An 18,094-nucleotide genomic window follows, 5' to 3' on the forward strand; every position below is an offset into this window, starting at 1 on the left:
GCCATCCCTCTCCAGCCTTCCACAAACTTTGGGCAGGGACACCACTCCTACCCCCGGCTAATACCACACCATGGACCCAACCTCCATGACTTGATCTCACTTCCCTTTAAACTCTGTTCTAGTTGTAGCCTTCACAGCATCCTGCAGCAAGGAGTTCCACAGGTTAACTATTTGCTTTGTCAAGAACAACAACTTTCTCTTACTAGTTTCAAGCCTGATACCCATTCCTTTCCTTTGGTGTCCTCTAGTCCTTCTTTAGGGGAACTCATGAAGAACTTTTCTGAATGCACCCTCTCCACCCAACCCCTGCTTTTAGAGACCTCTATCCTGTCCTCCCCCGTCTCCTCTTTTCTAAGCTGAACAGTCCCAGTCTCTGTAGCCTTTTTTCATCTGGGACCTGTTCCCAACCCCTGATCATGTTAGTTGCCCTCCCCTCTCCCAGCCTTTCTCTTCCCCTCTCTCACCTCCTTTTCCCAGTCTCCCCCAGTTTTGTTCAATAAAGACAGAGTCAATGTTGGAAGAAACGTTATCTTTATTTTGTACATCAATAAGAAGGGGGGCTAGGGAAGGGTAAGTGGAAGGAGGTGAGGGAGGAATGGGGTACGAGCCCCCGATGGGGAGGACTGGGCTGGCTCTGCGGGCTTCTGGGGGTGGAAGCTCTCCTGCAGCCCCCCGATTGCCCCCTCTCCCCAGATGGCAGCCTGCGGCAAGTGCAGCCGGGCTGATGGCCGAGTGGTGTGATGTGCCCAGTGTGGGTACTCCAGGCACTCCAAGCCAGAACTTCTTTGCAAGCGGGGCACCCCTTAGAACTGTGTGTCCGGGGTGGGGGTCGGGACCCTTTAAGCGCAGCCCTCGGCTAGCCTGAGACAGCATCTCCACGCTCTAAGTCCTCCTCTGATGCCCTGCCGGCACTGCCTCCGGCCATCCTTAAGCCCTGTTCAGAGTCCACTCAATGTGGACTTGCTAGTTCGAATTAGCAAAACGCTAATTCGAACTAGTTTTTAGTTCTAGACGCGTTAGTTCGAATTAGCTTAGTTCGAATTAACTAATTCGAACTAAGTTAGTTCGAATTAACGTTGTAGTGTAGACGTACCCTTAGTGTCTTCTGCATTGACTTTAATAGGTAGCAGGTTTAACTCAAACAAAAAGGAAATATTTCTTCATGCAGTGCACAGTCAACCTGTGGAACTCCTTGTCAGAGTTTAACAGAGTTAAAAAAAAGAACTAGATAGATTCATGGAGATTAGGTCCATCAATACTTATTAGCCAGGATGGGTAGGAATGGTGTCCTAGCCTCTGTTAGTCTGGAAATGGATAACAGGAGATGGATCATGTGATGATTCCCTATTGTGTTCACTCCCTCTCGGGCATCTGGCATTTGCCACTGTCGGCAGACAGGACACTGGGCTAGATGGACCTTTGGTCTGACCCAATAGGGCAGTTCTTAAGTTCCTATGGTCTTATGTCTTTCAGCTTGATAAAGGAGGGGAACATAGACCTGGTGATTAACCTCCCCAACAACAACACCAAGTTCATCCATGATAACTATGTGATCCGCAGGATGGCTGTGGACAGCGGGATTGCTCTCCTCACCAACTTCCAGGTACCTCTGTCACTGCTCTTTCTTCTCTGCGTCATGCTAGTGTTGAACGCGCAGGACTCATTTTGCGCGTTGGAGCCACTACTTCCAGACCCTTGGGGATGTTCCACAAATGACAATGTACCTATAATTGCAGCAAAGTGACTGCTCAAATACATTTTTCTCAGTGTGTGCTGCAGAACAAGATTAAAACAAATCCATAGGATGGATCCTACGTCATGTCCCAAGGGCCCATGATGTCTCAATTCTATCTTTGGAGCAAGTTCTCCAGTACAGGCTCATTGTCAAATCAGTAACATATGCTTGGTAGCTGCATCCTATCGTAGGTATCTAAGCACTGACCATGAAGTTGCTCTCTCTGCAAAAATCTCAGAGCAAACCCTATATTATTGCACTACATCATCCAAGTGAATTTGGGGAAGCTTCCACACTGATCACAAAGCTTCCTCTATTATCTGTCTGGGGTTCCTGACAAGCTACGTTTCAGATATCGATATTTTGCCTTCTGTTTGGAATCTGTCAATTCAAGCATCTTTCTGATAGAGGACAGCTGGACACGCCTCCTAGCAGAACATTGATTGTCTCTGCGATTGTCAGTCACGTTCAATCAAGGGCCTATGCTACACCCATTGGCGTCAGTGACCAAATTCCTGCTGAGTACATTGGGAGCGAGGTCAGACCCTAACAACAGAGGCAGGTGCTAGGGATTGGCGTGCAAAAGCTTATGCTGTGATTTGAGGAAACATAAAGAAAAGCAATGCCAAGCTGCAATCTCATCGACATAGGGAAGCTAAGTCTGTGTGGGACATAGCAGAGCATGTACTGATCTGTCTGAAAAACATACACTGCCAACTGGAAAGAAGACCCCCCCTTCAAGATTCAGTAAACTGTTTTCTAGTAGAGTTGTAATCTCTAAAGGGAGGACAGAGCCCTGTTTGCTCTATAAAGTCCGGGATGAAGGAGAAATAATTTCTATTGAGTCTTCCTCCCAAGAGGCAAGGCTTGCCAAATTGGCAGTCTGGTGTTCTGGATGGCCCCTGGCGTGACCCGGCACGAAGCATTTTGTAGGGTGTAGAACTGTTATGTTTGCATTATTAATCAACACTTCCCCTTCCCCCCCGGAAAAGACTGCAAAATGATCAGTCTCCTCTGCTTTATATTTCCAGGTGACAAAGCTATTTGCCGAAGCCATCAAATACTCGGGGAAAGTGGACGCTAAGAGTCTTTTCCACTACAGAAAATTAAATACCAGCAATGCCTCATAGAAGAGCAGCCATCAGTGTGAAATCCAAGTCTTCTCACACCAGGGGAAAGGAGGAATCCTGGATGCTGAGACGATCTATCCAGCCCATGTTTGGTTATTTCCATTTATTTTCTAGGATCTGACATTTTTATCTTTGTAACGTACAAAGGAGACACAGTAACTCTTAACCAGCCTTTCCCAGGCAGCCTGCCCCCACTCAAGATGTTTGTTGGAAAACAGTAGCCATTCCTTCTCTGTTTGCAGCTAATACCCACTAGCTGGTAGACTGGTAGAGCCACACCCTACAATGCTGGAGGATACGGAAGAAAAAGTATGTGGTCCTACACATCGGTGGCTAACTCTGTCTTTTTATAATAATCCCTTGACGGTTCTTTCTGTGTTCTTCTTAGACAGCTCTTGCCACACTCACATGTGAGTGCTAACGCCGCCCCCCCCAACTGTCATGTATTTTTGCCAATTTCCTATTTCCTTCTGTTGACAATCAAAATCTTTGTGAGTTTCTCCTTTGTAATAATCACCTGATGCTACTGCATTTGCCTGCCAGGGTATAAAACATCTCAATGTGTTGAACGTGACAGGAGCTCTAAAGTTAAAAGAACAAGAATTCACTGCTACTCTCTGACAGCAAATAAGGAACATGCCACTACTTTCTGTTTGTTTTAATCCTGGCAGAGTTTCATCTTTTCCAGTCTGCAGATTTGATGGGGAATTGGGTTGAAATTGCATCTGAATTCTGTCCAGTCCTTTGTTTCTTGAATTCTGTTTATTATACGAATCCCGGAGTGCTACCAGTACATCACGGGGTTCTTTCTCCATCAAATATATTGCTTCAAAGAAGGATTTTTCCCAGTAGGCATCCTGCTCTCAAACCATTTTGGATTATGCTTGTGAACATTAAACTGGAATACTTTTAAAACAAGATTGGCGTTTTCTAATTCTTCGCTCTGGTCTTGCTTTTCCTCTTGCTTTTCCTCTCACACAACATTTCCTTTCTGGGCTCCATGCCACCTCAATGGTTGCATTTGTTTTGTATTGCAGTAGCATGGTGTAGCCCTCATCATGGATCCCACTGTGCTAATGCAATATTTGTTGTCTCTGTTGCAGCAATGTTTATGGGTTCCCATCCAGGATCAGTGTCTGGTTGTGTTAGGCACAATCCACACACCCAAATGAACAAGTCTGGCGTTCCTCCATAGAGCTTATAATCTAAGTAATTTTCATTTCATGCTCTGTTGCTTATTTTTGTAACAAACTGTGCTCTCTCTTAAAATATATATGCAGTGCCCAGCCTTAGTAGGATTCAAAGAGGCATTGGACACTTAAATGGACAACAAAAACATCCAGAGTTGTTATAGTTCATGCCAACAAATTATTTAATGCTCATTCTTCAGGGTTTAAGCCAGTCTCTGACTTTGAGGCCTGGTCTACACTACATCGGAAGATCAAAGTAAGATACTCAACTCCAGCTACTAAATTACGTAGCAGGTGACAATGTATCTTACATTGCGTTTCCACACCATCCACATACTAGGATGCTGACAGGAGCAAACGCTTCTGTCAGCTTCCCTTACTCCTTGTGAGGAGCAGGAGCACTGGTGCTGAGGGGGCACCCTCTGAGTTTGATTTAGCGGGTCTTCAGTAGACCTGTTAAATTGAACCTCGGAAGATTGATCATGGCAGGGTCAATCTTCCAAGTAGAATATACATGTGGGGGAGCAGGAGGGGGAAGTCAGATTATGCCACAGTTACTGCAGGGCTTCTTTGCACCTTCTTCTAAAGCACTTGGTGTTGACCACTGTCAGAGACAGCTGGACTAAGTTCTTATCCCATCAGGCAATTGCTAAGTTCCTGTCATTGGTATTTCTTTCAAATATTAGCTTCTGTGGTGAAGAAAATTTTTCCTGCTTCCTATTGTGTGTGATTTTTTTTGCACTTTTCAGAATGTTGATTCTTTCTTTCTTTCTTTCTTTCTTTCTTTCTTTCTTTCTTTCTTTCTTTCTTTCTTTCTTTCTTTCTTTCTTTCTTTCTTTCTTTCTTTCTTTCTTTCTTTCTTTCTTTCTTTCTTTCTTTCTTTCTTTCTTTCTTTCTTTCTTTCTTTCCAGTTCAAAAGGAGCCCAGAGCCACAGACCATTCAATGGAGAAATGAAATGAATTATAGTCGTTAACTAAGCAATGCTTTCCAAATACAGGCTACACATTTTCAATTGCAAAAATCCAGCCAGCAAATGGTTCTGTCTCATTCCCACCCTCTGGCAATGGACAATGTAATGGCTGGAAATTTCCATGGGCAGTCTTTCTTTCCTTCTGTATTTTGCTTCTGTCACAGTGCATCCGAAAACCCCAAGACGATCACACCAACTCATTCTTAAATATGACACTTGGGCCAGATTCTGCTCCTCTCGCATGAAGTAGTGCCTTCTTCTGAGTGTGCCTACACAGCAAAGTTATTTCAAAATAACGGCCGTTGTTCCAAAATAACAATGCGAGCGTCTACACTGCAATTCCCTTATTTCAAAATAATTTTGAAATAACGGCCAGCTTATTCTGACTTCTGTAAACCTCATTCTATGAAGAATAACGCCTCTTCCAAAATGGCTATTTCGAAATAAGGCATGTGTAGGCGCTCCACTTCCGCTATTTCAAAATAGCCCCTCACCAGGGTCATTCTAAGTTATTCCTCCTGGGGCTCTAAATCGAGATAGCACGTCTACATTAGGGAACCTTGCCTCTGACTCAATTTAAGGCTTCCCTGCAGTGTAGACATGCTATTTTGAAATAAGCTGTTTTGGAATAACTATTCTGGAGAAGCAGATTCTGAAATAACAGTGCAGTGTAGATGTAGCCTCTGTGTCTAGCCCCATTTGAAGTGGATGGGGTATTTTAGTGCCAGACTTGACTTGGATAAGGACTTTTTAGACACGAACTCGAGATTCCGTGGGAAGATTTGATGGTCTCTGACCCAGCCGGAAGCTGCCATTCCGGACTGAAACACTTTACCGCTTGTTGGAAATGCAACGTTCTCCTGGGCATCGCAGAGCAGGAAGCAATGGGGGGGAAAGAGCAATGAGACAGAACCCCCAGCCCATCCAAGGAGAAATGTTAACAACCCAGAAGGAAAGTAGAACGGGCCCCGTCAACTACTGGGCACATGCCAGATGCAGTGAGGAGGGGGAGAATGCACTGGAGGCTGTTTGTTAAGGGTCCAGATGAAGGGATCTTTAAAGAAATAACTGTGCATTAAGCTCCCCGCCGTTCGGAAGTACGTCGAGAAATAGCTTCATTTTCTTCCTCCGCAGAGTTCCTCCCTCCCTGCCCCGCCGTCAACTTTCATAGCCATCGCATTCATTTGTCTCGCCAGCTGCAGACACTTGAACTGCAGCTTCTGCAGTGTCCACAGCCGCTCCGACAATGTGAGTGGAAATCAGCGGAGGCACGCACCAGGGCGGGACGCATGCTAAGTGCTTGGTAATTACACCCCAGCCCTGCCATTTTGCGGCTGGTGCCAAACACCCCACAGGGACAGGTGCCACCGAGCTATATCATCCGCACACAATCGGCCCCCTGTAATTCCCTGCCTTTCCCCAAACACTCCCGCCTCTCCCCGCCACCTCTTCTCCTGCCTTTGTTTTTTGCCTGGGGACAGAACCCAGGAAGTTCTCTTTGTGTTTGGCTGAAAGCTACAGGAGGATCGGGCGGCTTTTCTCATGGCCAGAAGAGAAGCAAGTGTTCAGCTGCAGCATCTTCCCCCTCCCTTCTGTCCCACACCCCGAAAAAGGAGATTGGGTCTAGTTTCCAGCTGCCCCTTTTCTTTTGTGCTGCAAACGGTGCCAACAATGGTGGAAAAGGGACTTGAAGGATCTGCAGCTGCTGGGTTCAATGCAGATGTGGGAAAACACAACCAGGCGGCAATTAGTACCCTTTGTGCCACGCTCTTTTTCTGCCGTGAGCATATTGTGGACCTGTCAATGGCTTTTCCTCAGTTTATCTCAGGGAAAGTTGACAAAACCCAAATGCGACACTGTTTGGATTTGCAAATGCCCCTCTGCTACCCTGCGAACCGTGGGATCACTTTGTGTTTTTCTTTGATTAAACAACAGACGGGAGCAGGAGGTGGTGGGGGGGGCGGGAACGAACAACTCGGATGAACAAGAAAAGAGATGCCATGCAATGGAGCTTTGGATCGGAAGCAGAGGGAAGAGTCTTGAGGAACTCAAAATGCAGGACAATGTAGCACTTTAAAGACTAACAAGATGGTTTATTAGATGATGAGCTTTCGTGGGCCAGACCCACTTCCTCAGATCAAAAACGAAAGCTCATCATCTAATAAACCATCTTGTTAGTCTTTAAAGTGCTACATTGTCCTGCATTTTGCTTCAGCTACCCCAGACTAACATGGCTACATTTCTATCACTATTCTTGAGGAACTGTGAGAGAACCCGTTTGCCAGCAGCAATAGAGAACATGGGCTCATATATTCAGGCTGTTAAGCTACTTGGAGCAGTAGTAAATGCAGCGCTAGGAAGATATGTCTACGCTGCAAAGTTTTTGTGCAAAAATGGGCGTTTTTGCGCAAAAACATGTGGAGTGGCCACACCTCAGATGTGCTTTTGCACAACTAAATCAGCAGTAAAACAGCAGAACAGAGGGTTTTTGCTGGTGTAGGTAAACCTCCTTCTAGGAGGCATAACTCCCTTTTGTGCTATAGTTATTGCGCAAGAAGGCAAGTGTGGACGCTCCGGACTTGCACAAGAAACCCCTACAGGAAAAAGCACAGGTGCTCTGATGGCCATTCTGTGAATGGCCATCGGAGCTTTCTTGCACAAGAGTGTCTATGCAGTGTGGATGCTCTCTTGTGCAAAAGCACATCACTTTTGCAACTCGCTTTGAGGTGTGGACGTGCTCTTGCACAAGAAGCCTGAAGTGTAGACGTAGCCAGATTGTCCTTGACACCATGTTCCTTAAAGGAGTGAAGCAAAAGGCTATTGGCAGATCAGTCTTATGCAAACAGCAACTAGTGAGAGCTGGGGAGTAGCAGCGACTGTAAAACGAGGAGCAGACCTTGGCATCATTAAGGGAATGCTCTCCTAGCACTGGCTTGGAATGAAATAAATACAAATATACAGAAGGGACCTTGAAAGTCATCTAGTCCAGTCCCCTGCCTCCACGGCAGCCCCAAGTACCATCCCTGATATATTTGTCCCAGATCCCTAAATAGCCCTCTGAAGGACTGAGCTCACAATCCTGCAGTTAGCAGGCCAATGCTCAAACCACTGAACTACCTTGCCCCCCAAATGCATTTCTGGGTCATTGGGGAGTGGGGGGGAGGCTGTCAGCAGTCACATCAATGCTCTGCCTGGCAGTGCAAGGACAAGCGGGCCTGCCATGCCATATGAAGCATATGAAGGATGCTGCTGCAGCCATCTGCAGGACATTGAAATCCGCTGCCAAACCATACCGAGAGCCTCTGTGTCTGTTCCATCTCCATTTAAATATAGAACGCTGCATAATGTAATTCATAGGGAATAATTCAGTTACATGGCAACATTTGTTTCAATCTTGCCATTCAAAAGGATGTGGCTGTGAAGCTTTCTAATGGGCTCTAATTACATTGAGAACACGATGTTTTGTCATTAACTAGGTGGGATAAACTCTCATTCAGATGCATAATTAAAATATATTGAAAGCTGCTGACTGGTGATATCAGTTTAGATGAACTCTTTTAATTCGGGGAAGTTTGCAAAGATTAAACAGAGAGGCAGAAGCGTTTGATACAAATTATGTTCAAGATGGATTATGATACGCTTAAGAAATTAATATTCACTAGAAAAAAAACCTTAAAAAACAACAAACAATCCTGCAGCACCTTAGAGACTAATAAAAAATGTAGATGGTATTATGAGTGTTCGTGGGCACAACCCACTTCCGCCCACGAAAGCTCTTGATACCATCTACATTTTTTATTAGTCTCTAAGGTGCTGCAGGACTATTTGTTGGTTTTTTTAAAGGTTTTTTCTATTAGGGTATGTCTAGACTACAGGGTTTTTTCGACAGAAGTTTTGTCGACAGATACTGTCGACAAAGCTTCTGTTGACAAAGAGCATCTAGACTACATTCAGTTCTGTCAACAAAGCAAGCTTCTTTGTCAACAAAACCCTGTAGTCTAGACCCAACCCTACATGCAATAACGCCTTCTGTCGACAGAACTCTGTCGACAGAAGGCGTTATGCCTCGTAAAATGAGGTTTACCAGCGTCGACAAAACTGCTGAGTTCTGTCGACGTTATGTTGACAAACTCAGTGGTAGTGTAGACACAGGTATAGTTTTGTCGACAAAAGTCCATTTTTGTCGACAAAACTATGTAGTCTAGACACACCCTTACAGACTAACATGGCCATGCCTTTGAAACTAATATTCATGAGGAGACTCTATGCTGGGAATATAGTACTTTTCAGACTGGATTATTCCTGTGGTCTACCTAAACCAGTATCCCATTTACAGCAGTTACAAGTTTCTGCTGCTTTAGGGGAAGGTGCAAAGAAACTGTGCAATAGGCAGTTATGGGATAATTCACCCCCCCACACACACATACAGACATTCCTTACTGATCCCCAAATATTATAGGCCAATTTATGCCCTGAAGCATGGGGATTTATATCACATCCCAATGTTGTGTCATCATTTCAACCAGTGCAGAGCAAGTACAGTGCACTGTACATTCTGCTTTTACACCAGTTCTGCACTCACTTTGCACACATCGGAGAGAGACAAATACAAATGCATTCCAGCAGGGGCACCTTCCGTGCTCAGATGGGTCCGCCAAAATATCAGGTGTCGTGTAAGGAATCACTTTCCATCTTCTCTGACCCGTGGATTGGATTAGAGGGAATAGCGCGGTGGGAGATGGGAAATATCAAAAATAACATCTCAAATTGTCTGTTAGCATGAGTGTCAAGCCTTGGTGAATACCAGAGGTCGAAACTGAGCTGCTTTCAGATCAAATCTAATACCTTTGCCCAATCTTGACTGTGCAGATGTGACAGACTGCAAACCCAATGACTAGTTTCTGGTTGCTACCCAAGGGATTTCCAGTGCTTACTGTATATCAGTTCTTGAATATTGGTCCCTGTTAGAGGGCCCTCATAAAAGCTCAAAATGCACAAGCTGCTTTGCATATTGACCCAAATGGGTCTTAGCAGATTAACTTTGTGCATCTAGCATACAGGCAACTTACCGAGTACGCGAGCACATTGACACCCGAGGTTGTATTTCACCAGGTCCTTCCTACACTGAAACCGTGTGAACAACAAACATTGACTCATAGTTGTTGTCAGCAGGGAAGGTTGTTGCCAAATCTTTACATTACCCCACCCCAGGATTCAATAGTCTCCCCTCTAATGCTTGAGAGATATCTGTGCATGTTATGAAACCATCGCACAGACAACTACAGGGAGTGCTGAAATAGCTGGACTGAAGGGGTTGTCTCTTAGATCTGGGATACACTAGTAGAACAATGGGGATAGATCATATTATTTATTCCCAGGAACCTAGTGTCCCAAATGTGACAGGCACAGCACAAACATTTAGCACAATACTAGCTCAGAGGTGAATACAATCCTGGGCGTCTGGTAGCCTAGGTGGGGGAAGGCTTTGCCCTCCCAACCACTAGGCATGGCCCTGCCCACGTTCCACCCCCAGAATGCCTGCAGCAGGCGTGGAGTGTCACTGCCTCCAGCACCCGCTTTTCTCATGGTTCAGGGCAGGGCTGTTGGGGCCACATGGCCTCCTCCCTCCCTAGTGTTCCGGGGCTGGGGAGGCTGGGGGAAGTGTGCACCCACCTGCTCTTCTCCCCTTCCCATGGTTAGAGGAGTTGGGGGCGGGGACTCAGCAGAAGGGGCGGGGCTGGAGGTAGGGCTGGAGACTTGCCTTCCCCTACCCTAACTTCGCCAACTGACCATGATTAGAGTCTTTTGTGGCCCAATGAAAAATCCCACCAAACAGTTGATTAAGGGTGAGGAGAGGGATGCAACAGACAGAATCAGAGCACTGTGGGTTCATTTTATAAAAAGGAGCGTCTTTGATGCATTGTTTGTAGCAGCACAGCAGCAGTGGTTGTTGTGAAAGGTTCAGAGGGAGAGGACTGGGGAGAGAAGTGGTCAGCCCAGGAGGACGTTGAGTGGAAGGTATGGTGTAGAATAAACCCTAGAGATGTTGTCAGGCGTAGGTGGGCAGGCCTAGCAGCAAGCATGGGAGTTACCCCAGACATAAGCGATGAACAGCCAGAGACCATGTGTTGCTCTTGGTCTTAAGCGCAGGCTGGCTGGTTTCTTCGGCCAGACTAGCAGAGTGGTCAGTCCAGCTTTGGCTCGGCTGTCTCCTGCTGCAAATCCTGAGAGACGGTTGTCAGAGAAACCAACATGTGAAGCATCAAGGCAGGTAGTCGAGCTAGGCAAACAGTTCTGTCCCATGCTTTTTTTTCTCCACTGAAAAATGCAGATTCAGGCTGATCAAAACAATCTGCCAATTTGTATCAATTCCAATGACATTTTGGGGGGTGTTTTTTTAAACTGCAAACCATCAACTGTTGAAATGGTTCATTTCTGCATTTCTGAACCGAAAAGTTTTGCTGCCTCCTTTCAGAAAGATGTTTCATTTCGGAATTTCCTTCAATTTTATTTTAGAATGATCATGACAGGTGCTGTTAGACCTAGAGTTTGATGAGTACCAAACAGTCTAGAAAACTTTAAATGAACACAGTTCCAAATAATGATTTGCAATGTTTCCATTTTCCAGCGTTAACATACCTCAAAAGAAGCTAGCGATCCCCCTCTGTTCTGGGATAAGAGAAATCTCCTTCCATGAGGAGATAATAAAGATTGGAGGCCGCTATAGAGCAGAGTGCCAATTAGTCTATGGCACATCCAAGAATTCAGTTGCTAACTCCATTTCTATCCTACAGGATCTAAACTTAGGCCTGGAAACCCACCTCATGCATTAGTTTAAGCTTGTGTTCAACCAAGGCATCCTTAACTAAAAGCTGGATCCTTTCTTTTTAATTAACTGTGGGAAAAATAGCCTCAACAAATTCTGCTCACTATCTATGATCAAGAAAAGCCTATTAACAATAATTGTTGGGTTTTTAGTTTTCAGAGAACCCCTAATTAAATTTTTATTGTTTTATAAGTGATTAGGATTAATTGCCTTCACGCTAGCTCTGGTGCTTATTATCTGCTTTAAATAGGGAGATGGCTCTTTTGCAGCATTCATTCATTTGCCACACTTCCTTAGCATGGTGCTGCCTGCCAAGGCAAATTCATTGCAAAGTCTGTTCACCCCACGGAATTACTAAAAAGTGACGTGTGTTGATTTAATGTATCTTCCTCAACAGATCAGAATTAGCTAAACCAAATGAGTCCTCCAAGTGCATAGCCAGTCCTACAAATCATGCACGAGAAACGGAAGGCAAGAAAGGGCGAGAGATTCAAAGTGCCACACACCAGAACTGTGCATGGTACATGCCTCTACCAGGGGCTGGTGGTATTCTTAGCCCTGGACTTTGATGCCCTAGTGAACCGTGCTGGAAACCACGCTGGGCCAAAAGTGGGGACGGAGAGCCTATGGAGGGCAAGGAGCCCTGGTCTGTTTCTGGAGAGAGGAGTCAAAAGGGAAGAGATGGGCGAGGGCCACGAAGGAGTGTGGATCTCTAACTCGGGAAGAGAAGTCTGCTGGGTGGGACTGCCAGCAGACAGAGTTCCTGGAAGGAAAATGGGTCTGCCGCAGAGAACCCAAGGCAGTGGCGAAGGAAAACCGGGGGATGTGGGTGCACCCCAGAGTCTCCCTGTTGGTGGAGGGGCTCAGGGAGCAGGAAGATTCCAGCTGGGTCAGGGACTGCCCTGTCAGAGGTACAGAGAAAACTCCTCTGCGGAAGAGCCAGTGGGGTGGCAGGAAGTGCTGAGAAGCCCTTCAGTGAGCCTGCAGAAGAGGCTTAGGTAACATCTATATTTACCAGAGATCGATCTTCTGACATTCAATTTAGTGGGTCTGGTTAAGACCCGCTAAATCAAATGCCGAGGGTGCCTCCAGTCAGCACTGGTATTCCTCGCAGTCGTGAGGAGTAAGGGAAGCCGATGGGAGTGTTTGCTCCCATCAACCTCCCACTATGAAGATGGTGCTAAGCTAGGCTTAAGGTATGTCGACTCAAGCTATGCTATTTATGTAGCTGGAGTTGCGTATCTTAAGTCAACCTTCCAGAGCTGGTGTAGACCTGACCTTAGAGAGAGAAGAGCTGAGACAGTAGGGTCTGGGAAGAGGCTGAGGAAAAGTCCCAGGTAAGAAGAGGTCTCGGGCGGTAGAAAGATCGTCTCTGCAGAGAACAGAGGTACTGCTGTAAGGCAAATAACCTGAGCACCTAGGTTTCTCTAGAAATTAACTAAGGCTTTATAGACATTGCTCTCAAACCTGTAGAACTGTCTAGAGCAGGACTCCTCAGACAGTGGGTTGGTGCCCAAAGTGAGTCACAACCCTGTTATAATGTGGCCACCACGGCTGGCTGAAGACCCGCTGGGGACCACAGCCTCGAGCTGAAGCTGGGCAGCAGGACTCAGGTTATAGGACCCCTGCCTGGAGCTGAAGCCTTTGAGCTCCCCTCTGGTTTCAGCTTTAGTCTCCTGCCCAGGGCAGAGGGGCTTGGGCACTGATTGTGGTACCCTCACCTTGGACAGTGGGGATTGGGCTGGCTCAGGTTTTGGGTCCCATTCCTGAAGCCATGTTGTTATTTTTGTGGTCATGGTGTAATGACGTTTGAGAACCTCTGGCACAGAGAATCTCATCGTACATATAGACTGGTTTTAGGACTGACATATCATTGGTTAGCGGAATCTGTTCTTAAGAATAGTTACTGTCTATTCAGTTTTTCATAGCAGGAAGTTAGGAAGTTGTGGCTATTATTGGATAAGTGGGATATTCATCTGTAATTTGTCAGAACCATTTCCAGCTGAATTTCTTTGGTGCATGAGAACCTCATCTAAAAAAAATGAAGGTAATTAAAATGAATAAATTACAGCAGGGCAGGTGCAAGGGGGGAGATAAGTGCATTATGGGATATTGACGACATGTATCCAGAACCACCTGCTGCACTGTTTTGGTCCCATCAGGCACTGGGAGTATAACCCAGAAATCAAAGAGGTGGCAGGAACTATGAGATAGCAGTGCGTGGCTGTCAAAATAAGGTAGCCATCTTACTGGAAACGCCCCATGTCGAACTTGCACACACAGGGTGCGTCTAGATTGGCATGATTTTCCGGAAATTGCTTTTAACTGAAAAGTTTTCCGTTAAAAGCATTTTCAGAACAGAGCATCTAGATTGGCATGGATGCTTTTCCGCAAAAGCACTTTTTGTGGAAAAGTGTCTGTGCCAATCTAGACGTGCTTTTCCACAAAAAAGCCCCAATCGCCATTTTTGCGATCGGGACTTTTTTGCGGAAAACAAATCTGAGCTGTCTACACTGGCCCTTTTGCACAAAAGCTTTGCGCAAAAGGGACTTTTGCCTGAACTGGAGCAGAATAGTATTTCTGCAAGAAGCACTGATTTCTTACAGTAGGAAGTCAGTGCTTTTGCGGAAATTCAAGGGCCAGTGTAGACAGCTGGCAAGTTTTTCCAGAAAAGCGTCTGATTTTCCGGAAAAACTGGCCAGTCTAGAAACAGCCACAGCGGGCGCCTTCAACTTTACAAAATCAGGTGCTAAAAAACCACGTTGGTACATTTGACTTCATCTCTCCATGTAGACAAGGCCTCAATGGCTACAGCTGGTCAAAAAGGCCAGTTAGTTTTAGGGGGAAATTTTAATAAATCCCTTTTTATAATTTTCAGCAATGTTTTTGTTAAACAAAAATGTCCACCAAACACTCCCAACTGAATTTTTTCCAGTTCCATTTTTCATAAACATGGCTTGATTTTTAATTAAAAGTGGATTTTGAAAACTGAACATTTTAACCAAAAATCGGAAGTTAATGGTGCCCCTCTAGTACATTTTTTATAATTCCTTTTTGAAGAAATTACAATTGTATCCCGCTGAATGATGTAATCAAAGAGAGAAAAGGACTGAGGGAGGATGAAACATTAGGAGGGTTGATTGGTTCTATGTTATTCTCAGGGTGATAAAACCTCCTCCATAACACAACTGATTCCCTTGTTTGCTCAGAGACGAGGTCTCCCCTACAAAACATCTGAACACACACTGTCAATTCTTTTCAAGAATATGATGTGCAGCCTTTGTATACGCTAACACACACCTTCCTCGCAACCAATATGTTAAGATTTTAATGGCATTCCTCTCATGTGGTTCATTGGATCAGCCAGCTGCGAGCATAAGGGAAGGTGCCATGTAAATAAGACAAAACGTTTATGTTCACCTTTAGCCACAACCAAATTATGGCACATCAGTTGGTCCCCTAAAATTTGTCTCTGCACAAACGAGCTACGGGGAGAGCTGCCTCCACATCTGCCTGGATACCTGTGGATATCTGCAGATTTGCAGGACTCTCACCCAGTGGTTCCTGACCAAAGTGATGTTCATATGCCCAGACCTTGTCCTGGGCCCAATGCACCCTGGGACAGTACATGTAGATTTCCAGCAGCTTAGATTTCAGCTCCCCAATTCTCCTGTCAGGTCAAAATAATAAAAGGCAGTTTAATTGCTGAGCTAGTTTGGAAATGGTGTTTGTGACTTTATCTCCCTGCCTCAGACGGACGCACAGAGGATGGAATGCTGGCAAGCAACCAAAGCCCCGCTGTTCGTAAAAAGAGCTTTACTTATTTGCCACATTACAGGTGAGCCTGAATGAGATTGGCAGCGATGCCAAGCCCAGCACAGCTGTGACGGATTTATTTTTATCAATGATGAGTGGAAATGGCTGCAAAAATACTGTGCAAGGGTGACTAATAAACTGAATTTTATTAGCCGTACTTATTAGAAGTATTTACAGGCTAGTGCACTGATAGGCATTTTGATGGGGCAGTGCTCCTTAATTATGATCTCTCTGGGACTACAAACCAATGGAAAGAGAGCCAAAAACCTGGAAAACATAATGCATGCATATGTCAAGTCAAGATTTATATTCAGATAGCAAATAACTGCCTTGGCAGCAGGTATCCTCCACCACTGACGCCATTACAATGTTGGCCTCGTGCAGTCGTTTGTTGCTTGTTTAAAGCAGATTGATAATGTTGATGGTTCGCAGCTGTTTGCGATCATGACAAGACGGCGTATGCTTGGGATTTTTTCCTCTGTTCTGTTCAGGACACGGCTGACTTCTGAGGTTATGAAGCTTGCCTGGATACGGGTGGATACCTCAAGCTTACTAGGCAGATCTACGTCTTCTGCCCCACCCTCTTGCCCATGTACTTTGGCTTCCCTTTGACCCTGAGTTTCTTATTCTGATGGGAGCAAACACTCCTGTCAGCTTCCCTTACTCCTCACTGGCGCAGGTGTAGTGGCTGCAGTCGGGGGTGCCCTTTGAGTTTGACTTAGGGGGTCTTTACTAGACCTGCTAAATCAAACTCCGGAAGATCAATGACAGCAGCGTTGATCTCCTCCAGAGTGAAGACATGGCCTGAGTTCTATGACAATAGCCTTTTGACTAGTGCCTGCTTTTTCTGTACTGGCCTTTTATAAGTTTCCTATACATCTTAGCTTCCGTGTCCTACAGTGTGAACTAGTATAGACTAGTTTATTAAATAAATCAGAGCCGTCTCCCACACTGCTTCCAGCTAAAGTCTTTGGACGTGTGGGTTACCAGGGCTTGGATGGAAACTCTGCTGTTTTCTGATGTTGACAGCCTTATATGCTTGTACTTTACCACGTCAGTGGTAGTTGTACTGTAATCACAGTAATGACAAGTAAGTAGAAAATTGTTTGATCTTGGAATTAAGGGACAATAAAGAGACACTGCACCAAAGGCCCCAATGCTTTTGTCTTTGTCTCCCTGTTCATTGTCTCTTTAATGACGCTAATTCAGATGTGCTCCTCTGACAAGTAAAAATGGGTTCCCATCTACCAGCCCTATAAACTCAGCCTGACCCATTTGAATCATGCTGGATTCTTTACTTTTTATGCATTATCACCAGTAATAAAAGTTTTGCTGGCACATAATGCTCACAGTGACACCTGTACAAATCCATTATTGTCTGTTGATTTACACAGGTGTAACTGATTGGGGCTTAGTAAACAATTGTGGAAGAGGTGACTAGGAAGGACCAGAAGCTATTTTGTTGTCTTAGCAGGGTTAGCTCCAATAACCTTTTTTTCCCACTATGGAATAAAGGCTAATATTCTGAATACAAGGGATGTAGGGGACAGATTTTTAAAGGGATTTAGTAGAAGTGGGTGACATTTTTGAGCCAAATCTTTTTCGTGAAAAAAAAATGTAGATTTGTTGGCACTGAAATTGCTTGTTTTAAAAATAAATACGTAGAACGTGGAAAACTCAAAATATTTTCATTTTTTTAAAATTTCAAAATGCCTGTCTAGAGGGGGAGAGAAAATCATTGAAAAATGGCTCAAAACTGAAATGGAATGTTTTGGGTTGACATAAAATGTGGGCTTTTTTTGTTACTGGTCAATATGCTGACATTTTTCCACACCATTTTTCTGAATGACCAGAGAACCAAAAAAAATCAATCATTTACACGTTGTGATGGGGCGAGGCAGCCCCCGCACTGAACCTACAGGGCCCAGCCAGGGTTACCTGGCTGCAGAGGCCCCTCCCCCACAGCTCTACCGAGCATGCCCGGGCTGCAGCAGGGCTATAAAAGCCTGGGGAAAGACTCAGTCTCGAGAGACGGCTGGAGGAGAAGGACCGGGGCAGGGAGCTCCCTCTCAGCTGTTGCTGGGGACGCCAGGAGAGGCGGAAAAGGACGCGGAGGCGAGTTGAGGCAACCCCTGGACTACCGACCGAGGGGACACCGGCACGGAGCTCGCAGCCGGCTAGGCAGGTACAGGGGAAGGCACCCCTGGGGACTGGGTAGGAAGTGGCCCAGGGCAGGAGCGGGAGCTGCCTCTCCAGCCCAGAGAACCTCGGTGCGTTTTGGCCGGACTGCCCCGCCGAGGGAGTGACCCGTTACCCGGTCGCTCACAGGGCCCTGGGCTGGGACCCAGTGGAGTAGGGTGGGCCCGGGTCCCCCTACCCGGGGGTGTGCCCCGCTATAACCCCCAAACTGCATTGTGACTGCATTG

The 18,094-nt window shown here is 45.7% G+C and overlaps 1 protein-coding gene across 1 annotated transcript in view; it reads left to right on the forward strand.

Annotated features, from left to right (window-relative positions):
• The window catches only part of CPS1 (carbamoyl-phosphate synthase 1), a 288,535-nt gene extending 284,752 nt beyond the window's left edge, over positions 1-3,783 (forward strand). The window contains exons 38-39 of the mRNA XM_075933931.2: positions 1,474-1,603; positions 2,767-3,783. Of these exons, the coding sequence (XP_075790046.1) occupies positions 1,474-1,603; positions 2,767-2,865 (229 nt within the window). The 3' untranslated portion in view covers positions 2,866-3,783. The remainder of the gene's footprint in view (positions 1-1,473; positions 1,604-2,766) is intronic.
• The last annotated feature ends 14,311 nt before the right edge of the window (positions 3,784-18,094 follow it).

The sequence above is a fragment of the Pelodiscus sinensis genome, chromosome 7 (genome assembly GCF_052426305.1).
Source record: "Pelodiscus sinensis isolate ZL-2025 chromosome 7, ASM5242630v1, whole genome shotgun sequence".
Taxonomy (NCBI): Eukaryota; Metazoa; Chordata; order Testudines; family Trionychidae; genus Pelodiscus; species Pelodiscus sinensis.